The 26,437-nt window shown below is 41.9% G+C and overlaps 2 protein-coding genes and 1 long non-coding RNA gene across 4 annotated transcripts; 2 read left to right on the forward strand and 1 right to left on the reverse strand.

Moving 5' to 3' along the window:
• The first annotated feature begins 886 nt into the window (after positions 1–886).
• On the forward strand, positions 887–18,338 carry paqr6 (progestin and adipoQ receptor family member VI). Of its 2 annotated transcripts, none has more exons than XM_069715073.1 (8): positions 887–1,047; positions 9,710–9,981; positions 11,048–11,175; positions 11,595–11,800; positions 12,716–12,842; positions 13,471–13,567; positions 14,393–14,537; positions 15,774–18,338. In XM_069715073.1, exons 1-8 carry the CDS (start codon positions 987–989, stop codon positions 16,061–16,063), a joined length of 1,326 nt encoding a protein of 441 aa, XP_069571174.1. In that variant the 5' UTR covers positions 887–986; the 3' UTR covers positions 16,064–18,338. The 2 variants fall into 2 exon arrangements, with proteins under 2 accessions (XP_069571174.1, XP_069571175.1); XM_069715074.1 differs by lacking the exon at positions 887–1,047 and adding an exon at positions 3,134–3,255.
• Positions 18,339–21,165: 2,827 nt separating this feature from the next.
• Positions 21,166–22,543, forward strand: LOC138630592 (type-4 ice-structuring protein-like). The gene is made up of 3 exons (XM_069715031.1): positions 21,166–21,238; positions 21,508–21,658; positions 22,201–22,543. Exons 1-3 carry the CDS (start codon positions 21,187–21,189, stop codon positions 22,388–22,390), a joined length of 393 nt encoding a protein of 130 aa, XP_069571132.1. The 5' UTR covers positions 21,166–21,186; the 3' UTR covers positions 22,391–22,543.
• Positions 22,544–23,087: 544 nt separating this feature from the next.
• Positions 23,088–24,743, reverse strand: LOC138630625 (uncharacterized). The gene is made up of 3 exons (XR_011311651.1): positions 24,249–24,743; positions 23,826–24,074; positions 23,088–23,327 (listed from the first exon to the last, which is right to left on the reverse strand). It is a non-coding gene; the product is annotated as an uncharacterized lncRNA (long non-coding RNA).
• Positions 24,744–26,437: the final 1,694 nt, after the last annotated feature.

The raw sequence follows: 26,437 nt of genomic DNA on the forward strand, positions 1-26,437 counted from the left end.
AAAACGCCACAAATACTTCAAAAAGATGCTGCTGCATTATGGGAAATGTAGGACCCAGTGTTTTTGGAGCTTGTTTTTTTTTATTTTTTTTATCCATATTAGAGATTTCTCAACCGCCGGCTGCACTGAGAAAGTCATAATAGAGTTCCCCCAAAGAAATGTAGTTTTCACAAGAGAAATGTCTTCTATATACATTCTGTGGATTTACTTTATTGGTCCCACGAGCAATAATTTTTTTTAAAAGCAATCGAACCGACAGAATAAAATATTAAATAAGGCGTGTACAGTATAAACAAATACAGAATATAAGTTTCTATTAACTCTTCATGAAACTAAAACTCCTCGTCGACGAGCCGCATTCAAACGACCAAAACAAAACAGGATTCCTTCAGTGAACATTTTCAAATCTCTTCAAGTCACGGGAACGTGAGAACGTCTTTGTGGTCGGACGCATCAGGAGGTGTCACTCTGGACTCTGAAATAAACGACTCATCAAAAACTAAACGTGACCTTGATTCTAATCCCCAATATAAATTCTGATTCAGTCACTTTGAGTGATCTGAACCCTCTCAACTCCTGTGAACTCTGGACACCCCCCCACACCCCCGTCCCTCAAACTGGGTCTCTTTGTGCCCTTCTTTCTCTTGTGTCCCCTCCCGTCCCCCCTGTCTGTCCCCGGCCCAGTGCCCACCACTGACCATCCACCCAGAGCAGCCAATCCCCTGCAGCAGGACCGGTGCCACCCCAACACCAGACGGCTGGCACTGCTCCTGGCCCGTCTCTTTTCTCTTTTTGCTGGGTAAGCGAGTTGGGGAAAACCTCACTGACCCAAGAAATCCTCTTTCTGTGAGCTGCGGGGACTTTGGAGTGGACGGATCGGGGTGGGGGGGGGGGACACGACGAGAGGCTTAAACATGCAGAAATCCCAGTAGCTGCATTCGGAAGTTGTTGTTTTTTTGCAGCGAGCGTCTGCAAAAAAGTCTGAGATGTCCATGCAGGGGTCCGTGCTCGCCGTGGGGAAATGCCTCGCCTGCCTGGAGTTCATACGTAAGTAACTTCTCTCTGTTTTGCGTCATATTTTCGTGCGTTAAAATCTTCCAGACGTGGCGGCAGGTTTTCGATGCCATCTCCTGTGATCGTGAAAAAAACAGCTTTCTTTTTTATTTTGCCACGTCCAATGGAAACACGTCTCGAGGCCCTGAGGGTGGGATTTCGACAGCGGTGGATCCAGTAGTGTTGTGATTTGGTTACTGCAGGAATGTGCCGAGGGAAAGGAAGAGAGGGGGGGGGGTTGGTACAGTAGGCCCGGACCAGGCTGCAGACTTGGGATGGAAGTGTAAAAGTTGTCTCTCTCCTCTCTCCTCCTCCTCCTCCCTCCGATGGCGGCGGGTCGCCGGAGCTGAAAGGTCAGACCTGCTTTCTCTGCAGTTTTTCCGTCGTCGCAGCGAAGACCGACCGCTTCTCTTTCTAAGAACTTTCTACTGTTTCAGTAAACTCACTTCCTCTTTCCTGAAGAGACCCTGGAGGTTTTTACTCTTAAGTCGAAGCGATTCATGGGAACTGAAGGGGAGGGAGGGAGGGAGGGGGGACATCCGTGTGGCGCAATTTATACGCACGGTGCGTCCTGGATCCTGCTGGTGTTCCCAGAGATCTGAGTACAATAACAAAGATATTATGGGCATTGTGAAGCTTTTCTTTACTAGCAATTGTGCAAAATAACCGTACTTTTATCATTTATCAGCTCTGAAGTATTTGTATTTCTACCGAATACAAACTTGTTTAAAGGTTAAATGTTTTAAGACGCTTTTTGAAACGATCAATGACTTATTGGATCAAGAATATAATTCATAGGCAGCGATTTTTGATCCTACAATTTAAGATTTATCGGCAATGAAATGACTAAATATGAAAAAGATGTGGAGCTGTCGTCACGGTTTGTGTTGATTGTGATCAAAATATCACCGATGAACTCCACACGACCTTTGCAGAAATACGATGGACTGAAAGTTGTGTTGACACAAAGTGGAAGTTTGTCCTGGACGTCCTCTCTGGTCCAAAAACACCGAGACAAATAAGTCTCCGCTATAGGTCCACGTCCAGGCTCCCGTCCATAATGTGATCTCGTGAAAAGAAGTGAGTTAAAGGCTTCCTGTCACTTCTGGGACGTTTCATCAGGCTTCTACTAAATCCATGTGGAGTAACTTCCAGCATTTCTCCGTCAGGAGTGACTGAGGTCATCACGAGACGGGAGGGTTGTAATACAGATGTTTTGACCATGATTACATCATTGTTCCTGGAAATCCAACGCCGTCCTGTCGGTCAGTCCTCCACTTCGAATTAGTAAGCTGTAAGATTGTGATGTCACAAACTCGCGGTCGTGTCCGCTGTTTAACCCTTTATGTGGAAGAAAACACCCAGTCTGTCGTGGAGCTAGCAAGCTACAAGAACGAGGAAGACCTGTGATTGGCCAGGGCGTACGTCACTCAGAAGAGTATCAGCCAATCAGAAGAGAGGATCACTGATATCAAAGACAGACATAAAACAGGAGGTTGTTGGTTGAGCTGCAGAGACGGAAAATTATATTTAGATGGTTCTTGATTTTTAAAACAAAAAACAAAAACAAAAATCGTTTTTTTTTTTTTTTTTAAGGAGATCAAGCCAGCAAATAAATAAATAAAATAAAAAATTTAAATATGGGACCTTTAATACATCCATATTTCACACTAAGGACAATTTGAAAATAATGTTTTATAAATGCTGACATTTCTATGTGGCACAGCTAGTGTGTGGCTAAACCATTTTTAATTTATAATTATTCTACCACGTGTGATTAATTTATGTTGAACATCTTTTTTTTTTCCTCTGGATGACAGAAAAGGGGCGGAGCCTCAGCACCCTATTACCAAACCTCTTTAAACACAAATGACATTACAAAACCAGAACAAAGAGTACTTGCCTATTTGAATTTCTTACTAACCGGTTTTGAGCGTGCGTTCATTGAGTACACACATGGCTCGTGTTGTTGTTGCTTCCGCGATCCACGTGAGCACCGAGCAGCGCATCCTACTGGCTCGCGCGGGACAAGAGAAAAAGAAAAAGGGGAGGCCGTGCGTAAAAAGGAAACCTTCCACAATTAGAAACGGAGACACGGAGAGAAGTGGAAGAAGTCTCGCAGCCCGGACTGTCACACAACACGGCGGACAGGGGACGGACGGAGAGGACACCTCCACGCGCTCCGCATGCCCGAGGGTCGCGGTGAGTCCAAACATTTCCAGGAGTTTTTGTCACAAAGACGTGAAGATGATGTTTGGTTGTTTTGTTGGTGTTTTTTTTTTTTTTTTTTCCCTCGCCGCCCTTTTCTCATTCTGAAGTTTCCCTCCTTGTTGGTCTTCACCGGTTGACCTTGTTTTTTTCAGCGTGTTTATGCAGGAATTCCTCTGAAAACTGGAGTTCAATGAGTTTCACGTTGAAGGAAAAAAGGAAACAGAAAAAAAAAAAAAAAAAAATCGGGACAAAATGGAAAGCTCGAGACAGTAGCTGCATGTGACCAGCATGTTTTCCTCCACGGTTCCTCTGGAGATGTGGAGTCCAGGCCAATTCACCCAGCTTCGGTTTTTCCATGTTATTTATCAATTTTATAGGTTTTCTTTTCATTTCTCCCACCTTGTAGAGCTCATTTTTATTTTAATTATTAAAAAAAAAAAAAATCGAATTTTAAAAGCAACAACAGCAAAAAGAAATTAATTAAAAAAATTCGAATTCGACATAAAAAAACAAACAACTTTAAGCTTTACAAATGTGAAGAATTGTGTGTTGTTTTTTTTCCCGGTGCTTTGGTCTGAAAATCTGAACATGTGGGCTATTTTCTGACATTTTAGAGATGAATTGATTAATCGGACATCCGATTAATCGTCAACAAAGATAATGATTGTCTGCTGGCTGCCCTGCCTCAGTTCAAAGCCACACGGGTCATATTTTATTTCTGTTTTGGTCACTGCAGGCGATAGAGAGTGAATATATATGCGCCTGAAGTGAACAAGGGAGAGCTGTGTTGATATGTGGGGGTGTTGGGGGGGAGAGGGGGGAGGGGGGGTAACAAGTGTAACAGCACCACCAGCTCAGACCGATGTCTCATGTGGTCATTTATGACCTCACGCCAGACGGGCATCGAGTCAAAACTGGTTTCTGTGTGACATCTAGTTCCCTTTTTTTTGTTTGTTTGTTTGTTTGTTTGTTTGTTTGTTTTGTTTTGTCGTCCCGAGTCCTTAATTTGACTTCGAACATGAAACCGATCCAGATGTTCGAGGAAGCGGTCGGTTAAAGAAAACCATAAAACAAATTCTACACCAGTGAAGAGTTTCTTTGTCTTGCGGGAGAAGTCGGTTATCCGTTGTGATGTGTAAGAGCTGCATGGCCTGTGTTGCGTAACCTCCATCTGCAGAGATGTAGACATGTAGACGGGAAGGAGGCGACCGGGGAGGAATACCTCCAGAGGAACATTCCTGCAGCGCCTCAGAATGAAAGCACAAAATACAGAAGTCATGAAAACGGGCCTCCGACAGAGTAGAGTGAAGGGTTCGTCGTTCATTTGTGTGTTAGAGGGAACAGTGAAGATGCAGGTGGAAAGGTTTATTCAACTTTGTCGATAAAATGGTGAGAAATGCCCCAATAACGTCTTCAAATGACTTGTTTTTTTTCTTCCTGTTAAAGAGAGTTTTTCCTTCTGTTGGAGGTTTCTTCTGTTAAAAAAAGAGTTTTTCCTTCTGTTGGAGGTTTCTTCTGTTAAAAAAAGAGTTTTTCCTTCTGTTGGAGGTTTCTTCTGTTAAAAAAGAGTTTTTCCTTCTGTTGGAGGTTTCTTCTGTTAAAAAATAGTTTTTCCTTCTGTTGAAGGTTTCTTCCTGTTAAAGAGAGTTTTTCCTTCTGTTGGAGGTTTCTTCTGTTAAAAAAAGAGTTTTTCCTTCTGTTGGAGGTTTCTTCTGTTAAAAAAAGAGTTTTTCCTTCTGTTGGAGGTTTCTTCTGTTAAAAAAGAGTTTTTCCTTCTGTTGGAGGTTTCTTCCTGTTAAAGAGAGTTTTTCCTTCTGTTGGAGGTTTCTTCTGTTAAAAAAAGAGTTTTTCCTTCTGTTGGAGGTTTCTTCTGTTAAAAAATAGTTTTTCCTTCTGTTGAAGGTTTCTTCCTGTTAAAGAGAGTTTTTCCTTCTGTTGGAGGTTTCTTCTGTTAAAAAAAGAGTTTTTCCTTCTGTTGGAGGTTTCTTCTGTTAAAAAAGAGTTTTTCCTTCTGTTGGAGGTTTCTTCCTGTTAAAGAGAGTTTTTCCTTCTGTTGGAGGTTTCTTCTGTTAAAAAAGAGTTTTTCCTTCTGTTGGAGGTTTCTTCTGTTAAAAAAGAGTTTTTCCTTCTGTTGAAGGTTTCTTCCTGTTAAAGAGAGTTTTTCCTTCTGTTGGAGGTTTCTTCTGTTAAAAAAAAAGAGTTTTTCCTTCTGTTGGAGGTTTCTTCCTGTTAAAGAGAGTTTTTCCTTTTGTTGGAGGTTTCTTCTGTTAAAAAAGAGTTTTTCCTTCTGTTGGAGGTTTCTTCCTGTTAAAGAGAGTTTTTCCTTCTGTTGGAGGTTTCTTCTATTAAAAAAGAGTTTTTCCTTCTGTTGGAGGTTTCTTCTGTTAAAAAAAAGAGTTTTTCCTTCTGTTGGAGGTTTCTTCTGTTAAAAAAAGAGTTTTTCCTTCTGTTGGAGGTTTCTTCTGTTAAAAAAAAGAGTTTTTCCTTCTGTTGGAGGTTTCTTGTGTTAAAGAGAGTGTTTCCTTTTGTTGGAGGTTTCTTCATGTTAAAGAGAGTTTTTCCTTCTGTTGTAGGTTTCTTCTATTAAAAAAAGAGTTTTTCCTTCTGTTGGAGGTTTCTTCTGTTAAAAAATAGTTTTTCCTTCCTTCTGTTGGAGGTTTCTTCTGTTAAAGAGAGTTTTTCCTTCTGTTGGAGGTTTCTTCTGTTAAAGAGAGTTTTTCCTTCTGTTGGAGGTTTCTTCATGTTAAAGAGAGTTTTTCCTTCTGTTGGAGGTTTCTTCTGTTAAAAAAAGAGTTTTTCCTTCTGTTGGAGGTTTCTTCTGTTAAAGAGAGTTTTTCCTTCTGTTGGAGGTTTCTTCATGTTAAAGAGAGTTTTCCCTTCCTTCTGTTGGAGGTTTCTTCCTGTTAAAGAGAGTTTTTCCTTCTGTTGGAGGTTTCTTCCTGTTAAGAGAGTTTTTCCTTCCTTCTGTTGGAGGTTTCTTCCTGTTAAGAGAGTTTTTCCTTCCTTCTGTTGGAGGTTTCTTCCTGTTAAAGAGAGTTTTTCCTTCTGTTGGAGGTTTCTTCCTGTTAAGAGAGTTTTCCTTCCTTCTGTTGGAGGTTTCTTCCTGTTAAAGAGAGTTTTTCCTCTTTGTAATGTTGTAAATTACTCGTTTTAAGGACCCTGAAATATCCTATCGTGTTGTGATTTGTTGCTGCATGGACAAAATAGATTTTTAATTTCAATTGAACTACTCGGTACTACAAGGTCTATGGTGTGTTTGAGGCGGTACTCTAAAGAAAAAAAGTATCTCTAAGAGATAGTTAAGATAAAGAAGAAATTCATTGTGGATTTCAGTTTCTCCAGAGTCAGAATCAGTGACGACCTGCCGCAGACACTTCGTAAGCATTTATCAAAGGTTTCATTTTCTGAAGCAGAAAAACCGGCTCTCAGTTCCTCTTCTGCAGCGTAGAACGGCTGCAGGTGGGAGGTTGTCATCGTAAAAAGTACATGACACACACGTGTGTATGTGTATGTGTGTATGTATGAGTGTATGTGTGGACATGTTCCAGCAGAACAATGGAATGCTCTATAGCTTGAGCCCACAGACGGAGACGAGGCAGCAGCACATGCAGCGCAGCGCAGCGCCCATGTTTGGGTCTATTGTGGACAACATGCTCTCCGCATAGCCGTCTTATTGTCGCCCTCCAGCCAATAATGGCCGCCATTGACGAGAGTTCACATGACGACATCACGGCCTAGCGGAGGAATTTCAGATGTCAGCAGAGGAACAGACAAAAGAAATAGGAAGGAAGTGTTGTTTGAGTAAATTCTGATGTGATGCAACAATGGCAGGTAACGAGGTGAAAGGAGGTGCAGATGTTTAGTGGGTGATGTTGGTGCAGATGTTTAGTGGGTGGATCCACATGTTTTCTACTCGTGAACACGTCTTGGGTCTCCGGAGAACAAATGGAGCCGAGGTCTCGTCGGCTGACTCAGATATTCCACCAAGTGAGCAGGATGACCTCAGAAAGGAGGGAAGGCTGAAGAGGAAGATGTTTTTCATGCTCTCATATCAGTTCGTTACATCTTGTGACTGTCGAGTGTTGATGTAAATGAAGTTTTCAGGCCGGAGTATTTTTCCTCTCATTTATTTGCTCCCTCTGGTTCAGAGCTGAGAGAAAACGAAACCGACTCATTTGACGACTCATCGGTTTCTTCAGCCGCCTCTTGTTTGGTGAGCGATCAGCATGTGGAGCTGGTTCGACTCCGGTCCTGAACTTTGTTTTCATCCTCTCGGTGCTTCTGCTGTGTTTGAAGGGGAATTTAGATTGTTTATTACGACCAATACTTCTGTTGGTGAAGGTTTGTGTCTGTTCATGGGCACCGAAACAAAATTCAGATACGTGGCAGATGGTCATTCAAACCGTCTTTATGTATATGCAACATTATTTAATAATGACGTTAAAGCACATCCTCTGGTGTAATATTGCTTAATTAAACCGTTTAGTTCCCTCGTGTTGTTTCCTGTCCGTCTCCTTCAACCTGGATTCAATCAGAATTCAATTCAAATTCATTTGACAAAAAACACATTTAAAAGTGACCTTTTCAAATAATTGACGTTGATGATCTGAATTCAAATGAGCTTTTAGTTGTTGTTTTTATTTACACATGTTGTGGTCACACGTGTGTGTGTGTGTGTGTGTGTGTGTGTGTGTGTGTGTGTGTGTGTGTGTGTGTGTGTGTGTGTGTGTGTGTGTGTGTGTGTGTGTGTGTGTGTGTGTGTGTGTGTGTGTGTGTGTTGCCTCATTTCCACTCCGTGCAGTGTGTAACAGTCGTCCTTCGGTCCCTTCCCTTTCCACAAAGCTCACTTTGTCAGCGTTGGGTCGGGCCTGCAGCTGGGTGCAGTCAGCATCTTGTTGCTCCCACGCTGCCGGAGAGGAGCTGCGACGTGCGATCTGTTTCATCCTGTCGGGGTCTGAGGAGAAGACGCCCGAAACTCTCGATAACACGCGGACCGGTCGGTAAAAGGACCCGAGGCGGTAAAAGGGCCTCTGATTGGAGCTTTTGTTGGAAAGTTAGAAAAAGCGGATAAACATCCAGTCGGCCCGTTTTATACTTAAAGTATGCACGTTAGAAGGAAATTATGTTTTGTCGGCCAGTTTCTGTTACAACCATAAAATTACAGCCAAACAAGGCGTGTCCCAACAATTTATAATTTATTTATCACGTCTATGGTGAGCTAACGACATAAAGAACTGTGTGTGTGTGTGTGTGTGTGTGTGTGTGTGTGTGTGTGTGTGTGTGTGTGTGTGTGTGTGTGTGTGTGTGTGTGTTGTTTACCCGTACAGGAGTTTTGATCACATCAGTGCACTGAAACGGTGACCTTCACTGGGAATGTAATTATAAATAATTAAAAATGGAATTAAAATCACCCCACTCATATTTTTTCTGTATTATAGTCTATAAAACAAAACAAAAATCACCAATATTTGTTTTTAACATGAACACATAAACATGAACACAAAGTTGTGCCTTAAAATGTGTAATATGAATAACTTTGTATTAAGAATGTAGGTCATTTTTACAATTGATAAAATTGTCAGCGCCCCCTGGTGGACAAATGTTGCAGCGACGTTGATAAAATCACTCGGAATCAAACAATTCATTTCTCATTAAAACACTTTATTTTACTATTTGCAAATGTTTTTCTCCACATAATAGTCTTGTAACGCCTTCACTGCGTTCGGTCCCAGTTCCTCGTCCAACGTCCGTCTTTCTTCCGGTGGACGTCTCGAGAGCGGCCACAATGAGAGATTGTTCTCGGTGTCGCCGCCACTCCACCAACATGTCGCGCTCGAGGACTCTCGTCATGTCGACTTTAACGCTGAACGATATTCGTCCTACAGACGGACACGAAATGTCCACAAATCCAACGTGCGTCATGAAATTACGTCGACGTGAGACGGATGGTGTTTAGTTCAGGAGTGCAAACTTTATTCTGTGTCCTTAAAAGAAAACTGGGTATTTTTGAGTGATGTAAAAGTAATTTAATCACACAGCTTTTGAATTAATTTCATTGAAAATTACACATTCAGAACATTTAAAATTTCTGTAAATTCTTTTTACTTTTAGGACAAAACTACGACTATTTTCAGTGAAAAACGATCATAAAAATGTCTAAAATTCACTGATGCAGCTTCTGAAAGCTGAATATTCACAGCATGTGTTTGGTGGCTGGTTACCAAACTTTGGTGCTTCCATGGCACCGACCGAATTGCTTCAATACCATCTATCAGAAAAATGTCAAAATGATGTAAACCCAACTTTTTTTTTTTTTTTTTAAATGTGTTACAGGAACCAAATTCAAAATTTCTCGGTTTCAACATTTGATGTGTCGTCTTTGGTGTATTTTCAATTAAATACTGGTTTTATTTACAATTTTATGTGTGTGTGTGTGTGTGTACAGTGTTTCCAGTGTGGCGGGGGGTCGGGGCCGGGAGCGGCGTCGGAGGTGGGTGGAGCCAAGGCTGGGGCCGCTGCCTGAGATGGGAGCCGGCCGGTCCGGACCGAGGGGCCCGGCTCCCGGTGTTTAACTACCCGGTGTGGTTGGTGCTCTGCCGGGGGGGCCGCGCCAGGCTCAGGGAGGTCTGCCAGAGAGGGAGGGGGGCCATTAAACTGCCCGCAGACATGCTGAGCATCAAGCTGCCGCAGCTCTTCGACATCCACCAGGTCCCCAAGGTGAGAAGGTTTTCAGACAGTCTGTCATCCGGCTGGAAATATTCAATTTCCTGCAGCGACTCTCGGTTTAGGACGCACCTGTTGAAGGAGTGCAGGTGGACCTTCCTGATGCAAATGAGTAGCTCAGAAAATGTGTGTTGCTACAGTAATGCGTCAGCAGTATTTTAGTGCGCGGTCACTCCAGGAAAATATGATCTTGCCGTTGCAATAATTAATGCAAATTCCTGCAAAAAAAGTTTCTGAGCCTGCAATTGTGCAAATTTCCCTGCAATCTTTGCCGCAGTGAACTTCCTCATTTAAAACTCCTGAAGACTCAGCGGCTAAAAGTAAGCCTTTCAAAATAAAACTTATTCTATTTACAAAAAACAACCTCCTCATTTTCAGTCAGTGAGGCTCTTCAGCCTTCATCATCAAAACAAACCACATGGAAGTTACGGGGTTGATGGGAAATGTTCCCAATCGACACACTTCCTCTGCTCCAGTTTAATCCTGCACTTTGTTTTAGTGAATCCAGTACGTGTTGAATTCATATTTACAAAGCATTTAAAGTTCTTCTATTTACAGCAGCGTTTCAGTCACAGACTTGTTTTGTAAAACTGCGTCACTTTTATCTCTCAGGGTTTTTTTTTTTTTCCAACTTTAAACCCCCTGATAGTTTTTTAAATTCAGAAAATAGATTAAAAAAAATATTTCTAAACTTGCAGTTTCTCAGTTCATCCAATTTTACCCAAAAAAAAAATCACATAAAATGCTGCAAATTACATCAGAATCTTTTTCTTTTTTAAAAAGCTGCTCCAAAATCGAACATTTTTCAATCACAACAAAAACTTTAATTTTTGACCAATCAATCATGTTGCATGAAGTAAGGTTTAAAAGATATCCTGAGAAAGAAATACCTTCATCTTCCTTCTGAATGCAATTATTTAAAATCTTAATGTTCACTTTTCGCTGAACCTCATCGTCATTTGTGAACGTTTTGCCTCTCGTGGTGAATAATTTAAAGGGTGTGTGACGTAGTTTGTCTACAAACTAATGACAGATCTTCTGATACAACCCGACTCCGCAGGTGTTCCGGGAGGACAGCATCATCTCCGGGTACCGTCACCCTCGCAGCTCGGCGCTGGACTGCGTCCTCAGCAGCTTCCAGATGAACAACGAGACCGTCAACATCTGGACGCACTTCCTGCCGACGTGGTGCGAACACAAACGTCTTCACAGTCTGCTTTAAACCCCAGTTCAAGATTTCATCCGTCACGCTTTCATTTAATATGTTTAATCCAAATTATTTCAGTGCACTTTTGCAGGTTTGCACGCGGCGATAAATGTTTATATTTGAATTTCATGACTTGGATCAGCAGCTGTAGAAACATGACGGAGTTTGTCAGGATCAGTGGAAGCTGGAGGACGTTTGTGTTGAAGATATAATCTCCTAAATTCTTCTCAAAGCTGCAGGGAAAAAAAACAAAACAGCTGGACAGGACGTACTAATAAAAGCTTTTGTTGGATAGGTGGGAAAAAAAAGCAGAGGCAGGATCTGAGATAAGCAGTCAAAACACACAACGTGAAGGAAGCGACTCTTTAACTGTAACTGAGATCAAAACGCTGCTCTGCAGGTACTTCCTGTGGCGTTTCTGCGTCCTCTGCTCCACCCTGAACTTCCTGAGCGACAGCTACACCTGGCCGCTGCTGGTCTACATGCTGCTCATCTGCGTCTACCCCTTCACCTCCAGCTGTGCGCACACCTTCAGCACCATGTCGCCGGAGTCGCGCCACATCTGCTACTTCTTCGACTACGGAGCTCTCAGCCTCTACAGCCTCGGTGAGGACCAAAACACTTTCAAACGCTGCGGTTCGATGCAGAAAGTCAGAAGAGATTCGGTGAAGGAGGTCCCTGAAAAAAACAGCTGCCCTTCATACACGCCACATGCATGTTTCACCTTCTGTTTTTAATTAATACCACACAAATCAGGGTGCTCATGAGAATTTAAGATGAATTTTAGTCTGTGATAAGCAGACATTTTTACATTTAATAGGATGGTCCCAAATCTGTGGTGGTGGTCAGCATCTACTTTCAGACAGTTTTAGGTGCACATCATTAGTATGATATGTTATTAGTGTATATTATGTTGTGTAAATGTAATGTCTTTTGGGACATTAATGCTTTTCAAGGATTTATTACATCATATCTCAGTTTTGCAGCATTACATGCAGCACGAACTAAGAGTTTTATCTTATCTTTGAGCAGAGTTTAGATTTTTCTCACTTTGGCGACTCCCAGTGGTCGTTTCAGGAAACACAGACTTTAAAGATATGTTAATCCTTCTCTTTAGCTTTGCTGTGTTTTAAATGTATATTAAAATGTCCCTTCATTTAAATTTAAATGATTAGTTGAATTGACAGTCAAGAGAAAAAAATAATCTGCAACTGTTTTGATATTTGATTAAACATTTATCCTGTAATTGTGTGAAATAATCTCAAATCATTGGTTTTATTCTCAAGAAAACAGAATATTTTTAGGTTTGTAAGTTTTTGTTGAGGTGAAAACAAGCAGGAACGTTTGGAGATGAATTGACAATCTAAATAATTTTTAACTTTTTTGCTCCCGACTTTTTCGAGGAAGAAGTTTATATCATGATTAAATAACGTCCGATTAAAATGACTCGAAGTGAAGCAGCAGAACAAAAATTAACAATTTTAGAAATGACATATTTTAACGTTGCGTGTTTATGTTCAGGATGTGCCATAAGCTACGGATACTACGTCATGCCCGACTGCTGGGTGAACACGTGGCTCCATCAGCACTTTGTTCCCATCGCCATCGGCAACACGGTGTTGTGCACCAGCCTGTCCTGCTCCTCCAGGTGAGGAGCTGCTCCTCTGGTCTCAGGGGACAAAACTGATTTGAATATTTCAGTTTTACATTTTTTGTATTTAAATGTGAAGGTAAATAAATAAAAGAGCAAAGTTAATTAAGACAGCAGGAAAAAGTGTTGCGTCCAGAAAACGATCGTGCAGCAGCGTTTGATTCATATAAATTCAGCTGCTCGTATTTTCTTCAGCTTTTCCTTCTTGCTACAATATAAAAAAACAAAAAACACCTGAAAAAGGATTCAGACTCAAACCAGGACTAATGAAGTTCTTTGAGTCTCTGTGACCTCCTGCAGCTTCACAGTGACCCGGGGGACTCCCTGCAAAATGAAGCCAACATTCAACCTTGTCGGTGCCATTTAAAAATGCATCTTTGAGTAGATTTCTCCATTTTTGTCCTTTTTAAAGCAGTAAAAAAAAATGTTTTTTAAATGTGTTAAACAAGTGTGGAAATCGTTTCATAAGAATCCGAGCAGCCGCTGATGTTTTACATAAACATGAAGGCCAAAGATTAATATGATTAACGGCTCTGGAGCTTGCGTAGCAGCAGTGATGAGATTAGTTGCTCTGCAGGCTGCAGACTTAACGTGGGTGATTACTGCCCTCCGTTTGTCTGCTCAGGTTCCTGGAGCTGCAGTTCCCTCAGAGGAGTAAAGCCCTGCGGACCGCAGCGTTCATCCTCCCGTTCATCTTCGACACCGTCCCTCTGTTTTACAGGGTGAGTCCGCTGTCAAACTAACTGCAGACTGGTTCTCCAAAAGGTGGCATTTTTGTTATATTTCTCCATAAATACGACCTAAAACATAATCAGGTTTTCACGCAAGTCCTGAAAGTAGATAAAGAGAAACCAATTAGACAAATGAGACCGAACATATTTTATGTGTAATATTGCGATTATACAACAAAGTTACCATCTAAATAAAATGTGTTCATATTGTGGAGCAATTCACTCAAAATATAAAACTTTTTTTGGTTAGCGTGATCTCCGTTTCCATGGCAACACACGGGGTAGACTCTTGCAACGTACGCAATGTTTAGGACTCCAGGAAGTAGGCCGACCCTTAGCAACCACCTTAGCAACAGAGAGCATCTCTAGTCTCCAACTGAATAAAAAAAAAAAACTGCTCAGCTACCTCAGTCTGGTTGGAACAAAGATATCTGATGAACAAAGATATCTAATGGACAAAGATATTTGGTGAACAAAGATATGCAGGGACTCATGTATTTTTAAGATTATAGCTCCGTGTCATGTGTTAAAACCGAACCGGTCCAGCTAGCCGCCGCTAGGATTGGAAGTGCCGGGCTTTAATACTTCTGATCAGGACTTTAAGCTCACTAACCCAGAAGCTGATTTCCCTCCTTAATCTAATAAAAACGTACCGCTGCCATCAACTAATCCCCGTAATCAGTGTGATGATTAGTTTTCTGCATTACGCAAGTCATTTGTTTTTTTGTTTTTTGTTTTTTATTTTTTTAACGAGGTCAGAGACGCTGCAACCATCAGTGTGATAATCTGTATTATTGTGAAATCTTTTGTGTTTAGGTGCTGCTGTGCTGCAGGGGAAGCTGCAGCCCGAGCGACGCCTTGTCCAGTCACTGTTACCACCTCCTCTTCGCCTTCCTCACCTGCTTCCTGTTCACGGCCCACCTCCCGGAGAGGCTGGCCCCGGGCCGCTTCGACTACTTCGGTACGTCCTCCGTCGTGGCGTTGAAGAAATAAACGCTGCGAATGAGTGGCTGATTTATCTACTGAACGCCGTGTTCAGTTCGAGCTCTTTAATCGGCGAGGTTTTTATTTATTTCCAGGGCCGCACCTTTTTAAATTTACCGCCTTTTGTCCTTCCTGTTGTCGAGTGTTTTCCCTGCTGACCGCTGGGACAATTGACACGAAATAATGGCTCCGTATCAAACGGGCTTTTGATTTCGTAGCCTCTTAAATTCTCTGCCTGTTTCTTTGCTCCGTGGATTGTTTTTTTTTTTTATTGCCTCTGGCGAGGTTTCATTGTGTACAAATCCCCTTCAGAGGAAGAGCTGCTGTGGTTAGTTATTTAAAAAAGAAAGAGGAGATGGTTGAGAATGATGTAAAAATAGTCCACTAAGAGGAGTTATAGCAACAAATACCATAATAATTCAAATTAATTTAAATTATCTGGAGAAAAAACAAATAAAACTCTTTTTCCCTTTTTACTTCTCATAGATTTACAAGTTTTTTCCCACTAAAAGTAGCCGAGCTGTGACTTGATACCTTTATTCAGTGTTCGTAACTTCCGGGTCTGAAAAACTAGGCAAGCTGCAATACCAGCGAGTGCCACTAGAGGTCGGCTCCAAAAAGCCTCCGGCTCCATAGACTCCCATTCAACTTCTCTCATCAAATCCAAAGTGAATAAAATGTGTCCATCAGTTATCTCGGTGTTGTTAGCTAAAGTCACTCCTTCTTATTAGTTTTCTGGAGGTCCATCTGAAAATAATCCCTCATTCATTAGAAAAGAAGATTCAAGAAGACCTGTTTTTGGGGGCGTGTCTGTTTGATTGACAGGCCTGCGGTGCAGTCAGGTTACAGCTATCGGTGGGCGGGACGTAGTATCGTCAGGTTTCCTATCAGATCGGTCAGATCCACCGCTGGCTCCTCCCCCAGCTCGTCCAAATATGGTCACTTCTCCCGCCAAAAATAGCGCACACAGCTGGACAATAGGGAAAGCCCCGCCCCTACATTGACCTGATTGGTTCCTTTGGTATGTGACGTATGAAACCTTGACTGTCCGACTGACACGTCAGTTTTTTAAACAGAAATAATGTACTGCTTGTTTCTTTATAAGTCTCGTAGATGATTTAAAAAAAAAAAAACAAGATGGAAGACGAATTTCACTTTCAGAAATGAACCAATCAGCTGCTTCACCAACTGAAGTCCGTCTTCCTCCACGCAGGTCACAGCCACCAGCTGTTCCACGTCAGCGCCGTGGTGGGCACCCACTTCCAGATGGAGGGCGTGATGGCGGACATGGCGTCGCGGCGGGCGTGGCTCCTGGCCCACGGAGCGGCGCCGTCCTTCCTGGGGACCGCCGGGGCGCTCGCCGTCACCCTCCTCCTCAACCTGGGCATCATCGGCGTCTTCAGCGTGCTGCTGCTGTGGAAGCCCGGCGGCGGCGGCGGCGGCTCCGACCAGCCGCCGCCGCCGCAGCAGCACGCCTCCACCTGCGAGCGCAAAGAGCAGTGAGGGGCGGGGCTTCCCGCCGACAGCCTCGCTGTTTGACTGTCAGCAGAGTTCAACACCAACAGAGAGGAACATCGTTCACGACAGCGTCACACACCCGAAGTGTTTGTCCGTGCGTTTACCCAGAAGCTGACGACCCAGACGTGTTTTTACCCGAAGCCTTTTTCTGATGTTACGTTGTTTAAAAAAAAAAAAAAAAAAAAAAAAAAAGGCTGTGGGTTGCAGGAAGCTCGCTGCGGTAACACGACACTGACGTGCCTCGTTGTAGAGCTGCAGTTCACTCAGAGATTCAACTGGAGACATTTTAATGTCAGGGATTATTATTTTATTTTGTATTATTAATCATTCTCACGTACTCGGCCAGAATCTCCTTCACGTCATTCCAGAAACGAGCGTCAGCGCGGCGTCTCGTGCAGCTCCACGTGATCCGACGCAGATCTCAAACTTCCACCTCATCGATTCCTCTCCGAGCTGACGGCGAGTTGATTTGCAGACCGACGCGTTCGCTTCTCCTTCTTGATTGCCGGCCTCGTTATGAATCCGCCCTCAACGGGGGAGGGGCGGCGGGAAATAATAAATCATTCATAATTAGCGGTTGTAATTTGGCTTTATCAGAATCAGAATGTGCACATCATCCAACGATCTAAAACGGAGAGTCGTACGAACGCGGGACTTTTACACTATTTTGGTGCGTATTCCTACGAGCGACCTTTTAACGACCCTTTTACTTCCTGTCGGGTTTCTCGCTGCCTCACGTGACTGTTGTTTACATTTACCACTGAAATAATAACTTTTTCTATTTATAGAATTGTGATATTTATTTCTTGTTTTAGGTGCTTAAATGGACATGAAGATGAGACCGTAGATGAGGTGACTAAAACTCTAAAATTCCCGTCCGATCGAGTTATTTTTGACCGTTATTGAGCGAAAAACGGGGTTTTTTTTCCTTTTTAAAGTGTATGATTAGTTTATTGTCAGAATTTTATTTTTTTTATTCAGTTTTCAGGAAATTATGTGAAACATTTTCTTGTTTCAGATGCAGAAAAATGTGTATTTTCTGCTTTTTGTTGAATACATTTTTTTAGCCTGTTCTGGCGGTCATTTTTCCCACAAATCTTTTTTTTTTTAAATTCATATAAAATACAATTTGGCAGATAAATCATGATTAAAACATTTAAAATATTCCTTGTCTACATTATGAAACAGGACAGAAATGATCTCAGACTTCTGTCACTGATTTTAAGAAACGTTTCACCTCATAATGCTCAAAAATGACTTGATAAGATGCATAAATTAGATCATTTACTACTAACAACATCTTATCGGAGCAGTGACGTACGTTACGACTCAGACGGGACACTAACTCTTCTTTAGCGGGGTTTTATTTTAGTTGTAATGTCACACGTGACTAAAAACACGTTTGTTTTTTTTAAGGCATTTGATGACACACACACACTCTCACCTTAATCCACCAACAACCTGCTAACACACACACACACACACACACACACACACACACACACACACACACTCACACACTCACTGTTTTAACTAGAGAGGTTTACTCAGAGGGGAAATGTAGGTGATATCATGGGGATGAGGTGGTGGTGCAGGAGGCAAAATGTCAGGCTGAATGTATGTAGAGAATCACAATGAACACACACACAAACACACAAACACACACTTTGGTATTAGAGCAGTTGTTTAAGGTGTGTTCAAGGTTAGAGTATAAAAGTCCGCGTGCTTCGGTTTTGTCTCCATCCTGCCGAGCAACCGACGATTTTCATTTGTTATTTTCTCTTCGGTCTTCGTCTCTCGGCTCGAGTCTGTTCATCCGTTGAACGGCTTCTGCTGTTGTTGTTTTTTTGTTTTGTTTGTTTGTTTATGTCAGTCACTGTCAGATTATCTTTTGCATTATTTCGACCAACATATCAAATCTGACTTTTTAAATGACTCGGAGGGCAGTTCCTCAGAGCACTTACTCAAATAAACCTGGAGGACGTTTGATGACGTGAAATAAGGAGCAAAGACGAGAGAAAACATTTGATACAACAAGAGTTCAGTCGGAGCAAAAAAAAACAAGTTATTGGTGCCTTTTTTGTTTTAATGTTTTATACGACTTTATTTCTTTTGATATAATGCTCTGTTATAAAAAAAAAAAAAAACTACTCTTAAAATGTATAAATACTTATGTGTTCTTTGCTGTGTATAATGTGTAATGTGCCACTTTGCTCTGTTAGACTCGTGTAATAAATTAAGCCTTTTATAAATGTAATAATTGTCTGGAAGTCTTTCAGCAGTGAGAAAAAAGTGAGAACAAATAAGCGGGAAACGCTTTTATAGTTCTTATCTTATTTTTTTCTGTTGTGACATTTCAATGGATTTTTTTTTAAATGTCTTTTTTTTAATTTTTTTTTAGCTTGTAACGACAAAAGTTTTAAATTTGAGTTTTAGTGCTTTGAATTTAAGAGCAGCTGTACTGTATGACCTTTTTGAAGAATTAAGATCATTATTTACGAGACCAGCAGAGGGCGCTCACGGATCCACTCGGGCTCCACCAAGGACTGTTATTCTGGTGTCACTGTGGTGGATTGAAAACACTCGAGTCAATCAATCAAACTTTATCTTTATAGCACTTTTTGGTACATTTGGGTGCAGTTCAAAGTGCGTTACAGATGATTGACAGGCCAATAATAAGAGTTGTAGACCAGAAAAATAAAATACATTTGAGAATAAATTCAAAACACAATCGAAAACAAATTAAAAGGAAATTAAACAATTTAAAAACCCCTTTGAGACCAACGCACGCAAGACGATAGAGATAAAAAGAAATGTAGAAGATGGATTAAAACGCTCAAATGACAACAAAAGCGGTAAAATAGAGGGAGATAAGAACTAGAAACTTAAGTTTAAAAATGAGAACAATGCATAAAGAGAAAACATGAGATAGAAATTAAACACATGAGAAAAGGTATGAAAGTGTGGAGGAAATAAAGAAAAGCAAATAATCTGAGTGGTTGAATATTTAAAAGATATGTGGAACAGGAATGACAGCAAGCGCAGTAAAATAAAGATTAGATGTTGACCCACATCTGTAGACTCTCCTGAGAGTGCAACGCTGCCCTCTAGTGGTCGGAGTCAGAAGTACCACATACAGAACATCAGAGAAAAGGACCTGTGAGCTGGTTTCTCTGTTGTCATCGCAAACAAAACCGTAAAATAAGCAAAAATATATATTAATGGGTTTATTAAAGAAAAGTGTGTCAGGAATAAAAGAGAAAAAAATGGTTTAACAGCAAGTTTTGGAGCCAGAGATGCAACAAGTACTCAGATCCTGCAAGTAAAAGTACCAATACAGTCATGTAAGAAGTAACTCATTACAAAGTAACTTTACTTCAAATAAATCTAATTAAAAAGTAACTGAAGCTGTCGGATAAATGTATTAGAGTGGAAGGATGAAGTAGCATCACGCGTAAGTACTCATGTACCTCCAAATATACCCGAGTAAATATACTGTACGCTTTTATACGTTGTACTTACAGAATAATCAGAGTGAGACATGCAGTGTGATGGAATTCAACCTGAAACCGAAGACAATCTGACCGATCTGATTGGAAACCTGACGATACTACGTCCCGCCCACCGATAGCTGTAACCTGACTGCACCACAGGCCTGTCAATCAAACAGACACGCCCCCAAAAACAGGTCTTCTTGAATCTTCTTTTCTAATGAATGAGGGATTATTTTCAGATGGACCTCCAGAAAACTAAGAAGAAGGAGTGACTTTAGCTAACAACACCGAGATAACTGATGGACACATTTGATTCACTTTGGATTTGATGAGAGAAGTTGAATGGGAGTCTATGGAGCCGGAGGCTTTTTGGAGCCGACCTCTAGTGGCACTCGCTGGTACTGCAGCTTTAAGGCCTTGTTTTTCAGACCTGGAAGCTCCGTCCAGTCTCTCTTCAAGACATCTCACCAAGTGTCTCATGTTCTTAATGTGTCATATAGATGTATTAAAGCTTTTTTCAGCGACAGTGAGCGTGAGATGATTAAAACAGAAAAGAGAAGTCGTAACATGCAGAACGTCCCGGTTAGAGCACACGATAACACGATAACACCGCCAGTATCTCCTGCCGTTTCTTTCTTTGAGGAGTTTTATCAGGATCTCAGGATTTCTTGTTGGGTAACGGCTGATAGCGCTTCGAGGCTTTGTCAGCAGCGTTGGCTAACTCATTAAGTCTCATCAGCTGATCTTCTCTGGAGAAGATGGCTAACTTGAAATTACAAAATTTTTAATATAAAGAAGGGGTACACGGTGTGTTTTTATGTCGTGGAAAAGATGAAAAATAAGTGATGAGTTCCCCAAAATGATGGGAAAACCTTCATTTCTCCTTTTCGTGGTTATGTTCAACCTTTTTATTTTTTTAATTCTTTACTCGTGGAAGACAATTGATGAGAAAGTGGCAATAACGCAAAGAAAATATATTTCATCACAAAAAGTAAAAACAAAATGCATTACTGTTGCATGTTTGGCAAATTTGACTATTTTTTTTTTTTTATTACTGTTGGGTAGTTTAATTAATGATTTAATTGTAATGATGATCATCGGTTTTAACCTCCAACCTTGCTCCCCTGTAATGTCGTGAAATAAAAGCATAAAGTCAAATTTAAACACTTTTTCTAAAGTTCAAGCACATTAAAAACATTTTCTTCCAACTCACTGAGTTCAGGAGGGTCGTTTCCACCTCAGTCTTCGGTGGACTTTGTGTCTCGTCTTGTGACAGCTGTGGAGCACCAAGGTCCAGCCAGCGCGCTGATTGTACTTGTCTTGTCAGGTCTATTCGCGCCGTAAAATGATCAAATTGTGATTAGCTGTGATTCACTCGTCCTCCGGGAGCTATAAAAGCCCACCGCTCTCCAACAGACATCAGGTCCAAGAAACCCCCACCGGAGTGAAGGTACGTCTGCTTGCTGCTGTTTCTCCGTCTCTGTGTGACAAACAGACTTTTACTCTTTAAATTATCAGAAACTTTGACTCTTTTCCATTTTTATTGTAACTTCTGCAGCGCCTCGTTCACCCTTTCAACTTTTCTCCAGGTTGATCTCCAGCTCATCTGCAGCCATGAAATTCTCCATCGTTGCCGCTCTTGTGGTTGTGCTGGCTATCACCAATGGTGAGACACATTTCCACTGATATATAACTAAATGTATTTGGTATATAAAATGTATTTCAGATAGATTTTATAGACCATAAAATATAGAAACTTCTGAATATGTGACACATTAAACAGGGGAATCTTTTCAGCAACTTAAAAACTGCCTTAATTTTAATTTTAATTTTCCGTGTAAGTTTTGGACTGAAACCAAAGCCTGAAAATAAAAAGATAATTCTCATCCCATGTGGTGGAGTTAAATAAAGACGTTTGAAATGTTGCGTTCGCAGGCTCTGAGGCCGGGTCTCTGGTGAAGCGTGAAGTCCAGGCTGAGGTGGACAAGATCACCCAGCTGTTCAACGACATGTCCGCCAGCATCACCAGCACCACCCAGGACATGGTGGAGAAGATGAAGACTATGGAGATGGGTAACACCGCCCAGTAAGTCAACTTTATTCACTTTTAAATGTGGGAATCTGAGCTCCTCTTATTGTCGGCGACAGATTGGAGGGAAAAAAAAATGCATAAAATCTAAATGTAAATGGCTTTATGTGTTAACAAAGTTCACTTTATATTTTTGAATTTGAATTTTACCAGTTAATATATGCGGTTAATTTATTTTAAAACTTAACATGTGAGCACATAAGCTTCCCGGTTCGATTCCTCGGCCGTCCGCATCTTTACTGTATGTCATTCCTTTGACTGTCTACGCTGCACACATACAAGGCCATTTAAAAAAAAGAAAAGTGACTTTATAATTGACAAATGTGTCCTATTTAAAATGGAAAATTACACGTAGCACATAATCGGCCCCCTTTGATCCATACGTGTTGTTTTTTGAGATAAAACCTTCATTATAATAACTTATAACCTCGACTAAATGCCTGCATAAACTCGTGCAGCCTACATATATATATACATGTTTTTCTCAGTTCATTTTGAATGACAGGTTGTCTCTTTCCTCCGTCTCCCACCAATCACAGGACCTACATGGCGAACGGGAAGGCCAAGCTGCAGCCGCTGATGGAGAAGCTCCAGGCCGAGGCCGCCAAGCTGCAGGAGCAGGTGCAGCCGCTCATCGGCAACATCGAGGTCAAGTCTCTGACCGACATGATGGAGAAGTTCTTCCAGCAGGTGATGGACCAGACCAAAGCCCTGATGCCCCCCCAGTAACGCTCCCCGTTGGTCCGGTCCAGCTGCAGGCCGGGTCAGAGCTAAGTTCTTTCCCAGAATGCCTCGCTGGTGTCAGTTTGTCGGAGTCCTCTGTGCATCTGAGTCATCTGAGATGTTTTTTGAATTTTCATCATTAAAGGGGTTTGAAAAGTTTGAGCTGACCTGTTGTTGTTTTTTTGTTGTTTTTGTTGTTTTGCCTCATATGAACATTAATTAATTTGCATTCTGAGGACTTTACGGCTTCATGCACGAAAGGTCAAAGGTCAAGTAATGAAGCCCAATCTGACTCGCGTCGGCCGCCTACAGTAAAAGTCGATACGATCGTTTACCTCTGACCTTCGAGGTCGTCGAGGTTTTCCATCATTCAGGGTTCGATATTCGGAAGCAGGTCGTCAAAGCTGCTCAACGAGCGGATAAAATCAGACCGACGAGATTAAACACGAAGGTCGATATCTAACCTGACAAACAACCAGAGGGAAAAACTGCAACCAATCTGACTGCAGAAATGAAACCAGCTTTGCTTTGGCAAAACTTCTAAACCTCAGAGAAGTAAGAATTAAAAACATAAAATCACCTCGACAAGCTGCAAAAAAAAAAAAAGTAACAGATGCATTTTTTTTTTTTATATATATATTCGATTTACGATCTTCTCGCAGCTTCAGTCAGAAACAAACACAAAAACACGTCCACAACAAACCTGCGTGAGAAACACGGACAGATGCTTCTTGGTTTTTATTCTGGAACACAGTTTAAAAACGTTTGTCACTGAAATTTTGCAAAATAAACTTGATTGAAAATGATCAAATCACGTTTCCACAATAATAAAATTGCGTCGTGTTTTTACTGCTTTGTGTTTTGCCGTCGTCTCACCACAGACCCCGAAGATCAGAGCCGGGTCTCATGTCCCGCACCAGTCAGTTCAAATATAGAAATCCCTCTGAAACGAAATAAAATGGTTCGTTTGAGGTCGACGGCGACAAAAACACCTCGTTGAAAATAACCAATTTCTATTTATGCAGTGGAGGATTGCATGCTGTCAAGAAATTAGATTCCAAGCAGCACAGCTTTAAAAACAAATTTCCAGCATCTAAAATTTGATGTTAAACTGTGACGTCTCCGTGTGGACGCAGTGAATGTTGAAGGACTCAACTTGTCTTTTTTTCATCACGCGGCGACTCGAAGAGAAATCAGAGCCCAGCTGGACGTTTTCCTGATTCGGTTGACAGGTTTGGATCGGAGCTGGTGTCTCAGAGCAGTGAGGGAGACGGGGACTTGTTGTCAGTTTTAAGCACAAAAACAACAAAATCACTAGTCTTCCATGCTGCGGTGGACTTCCTCATCCGGGCAGAGACCATTTTAAAATCTTACAAAGCATCTTAAAGCTTGTAGAAGCAGTTAAACACATCTATCTGGATAAAATGCATATATTTAACACCTAAAAAATTGACGGTGTGAATCCGCGTCTCCTCCTCTCAGCGCTGCTGCCGAGCCTCCAGCCCGACTCAAGGTGGCCTCCTCAAGCCGACGTGTGACCCACGTCTTCCTGTTTTAAACCCAACTTCCTCCGGCGGCCTCGGAGGTGTCGGTTGAAGGCCGGAGCAGAAGTGTCCGTGCCGGGCGGCCGGCCTTCTCCTTGTGCTCGCACAGATTACAGCAAGCGGCTGGCGGCCTGTCAAGAAACCATCTGGGAAGCCAAAAGACACACGTTAAAGAATAGAAGTTCCACTGTTATTATGTCCTTATCTCTCATTTTTCACATAAAATCGCCTGTGCATCCGTCTTTCATTGATTTATTCTTTTATTTATTTATTTTCTTTGGCCTCTGCATTGTATTAATAACCGTAAAAGTCCACACAACCTGTTTTTTCTCCATCTTCAGACAGGGAGGGAACCTGTGGAGGTCTCGGCGTTCCTGGAGGAAGGACGAGGCTGGAAGCAGGGGTCAGGGGTCGTCGTCGGGGGTTATCTGCCGGGACAGACTGTATGTATGTGTGTGTGTGTGTGTGTGTGTGTGTGTGTGTGTGTGTGTGTGTGTGTGTGTGTGTGTGTGTGTGTGTGTGTGTGTGTGTGTGTGTGTGTGTGTGTGTGTGTGTGTGTGTGTGCGCGCGCACGCTGGAACGGAGAGAAAACACCCGGCGACGAGCCGTCACTCAGCCACTGAGGTGCGTCAATCAGTTCAGTGTCTCTTCGATTGAGCTCTCGCTGCAGTTCATTATCTGAAGAGGTGCAAAGAGAGTTTCTCGTTTCATAATTTATGGCCTCCAATGGAAATATATTTATTTCATTTTAAGTGGGTCATTAGTCGTCTCAGTGAAAAAGATCACACCGATTTAAAAGCAAGAAAAAAAAATCATTTAAAAGAAAATGAACGTGTCAATAAACTGTTTCAGTCGTATTTCAGGCAAAAATGTCAAACATGTTTGTTTATAAATGAGACGCTGCTGCTTTTCTTGAACTTTTAATATTAGAAAAATGAATGTTTTCCACTGTTACTTGATCAAAACAAGATATGATATCAGGCATTTCTCTCCATGTTCTTTTTAGACCAAACAATGAATTGATTGATTCAGAAAATAACAATAGAAACAACAGTAAATAATATACAGTATTACATAAACTCTATCAAATAACAGGAAGTTTCTGAAGCTCTGCACAGATCGGTGGATTTTTACATCTGACAACCATCTTCTGGTCATTTTTCCATCAGTTTCAGTCGGCAAAAACAAATCATTTTTACACATTTTAATATTTCTTAGAATCCCAATAAACCAGCTGCAAACTTCTGCGTTAATCTAGCAGCTCTGCTTACATATATATGAGCTGCACTCAGGTTCACAAAGTGAAAAAAGACTCTGCAGGTGAGTTTTTTTTTTCATGTCATCGATCACAATCAATAATTTAACATTAATAAAATAATGTTTTGGACATCAGAAGTCAGCATTTTGAGGGCAGACGTTCAGTCGGTCGTTTCCCCGTTGGCACTTTGCCATTTTGTTAATGCTGCGGATGGACATGTACCACAGTGATGGACATGTATCACAGTGATGGACATGTACCACAGCGATGGACATGTACCACAGTGATGGACATGTACCACAGTGATGGACATGTACCACAGTGATGGACATGTATCACAGCGATGGACATGTACCACAGTGATGGACATGTACCACAGTGATGGACATGTACCACAGGGATGGACATGTACCACAGTGATGGACATGTATCACAGTGATGGACATGTACCACAGTGATGGACATGTACCACAGTGATGGACATGTATCACAGTGATGGACATGTACCACAGTGATGGACATGTACCACAGTGATGGACATGTACCACAGGGATGGACATGTACCACAGTGATGGACATGTATCACAGTGATGGACATGTACCACAGGGATGGACATGTACCACAGTGATGGACATGTATCACAGTGATGGACATGTACCACAGTGATGGACATGTATCACAGAGATGGACATGTACCACAGTGATGGACATGTACCACAGTGATGGACATGTACCACAGGGATGGACATGTACCACAGGGATGGACATGTACCACAGGGATGGACATGTACCACAGCGATGGACATGTAACACAGCGATGGACATGTATCACAGCGATGGACATGTATCACAGCGATGGACATGTACCACAGCGATGGACATGTACCACAGCGATGGACATGTACCACAGGGATGGACATGTACCACAGGGATGGACATGTACCACAGGGATGGACATGTACCACAGCGATGGACATGTAACACAGCGATGGACATGTATCACAGCGATGGACATGTATCACAGCGATGGACATGTACCACAGCGATGGACATGTACCACAGCGATGGACATGTACCACAGCGATGGACATGTATCACAGCGATGGACATGTATCACAGCGATGGACATGTATCACAGTGATGGACATGTATCACAGCGATGGACATGTATCACAGTGATGGACATGTACCACAGCGATGGACATGTATCACAGCGATGGACATGTATCACAGTGATGGACATGTACCAC

The sequence above is a fragment of the Brachyistius frenatus genome, unplaced genomic scaffold, assembly GCF_029030835.1.
Source record: "Brachyistius frenatus isolate BFR_SWC_R1_liver_20210118 unplaced genomic scaffold, ASM2903083v1 Contig_137, whole genome shotgun sequence".
Lineage (NCBI taxonomy): Eukaryota > Metazoa > Chordata > Actinopteri > Embiotocidae > Brachyistius > Brachyistius frenatus.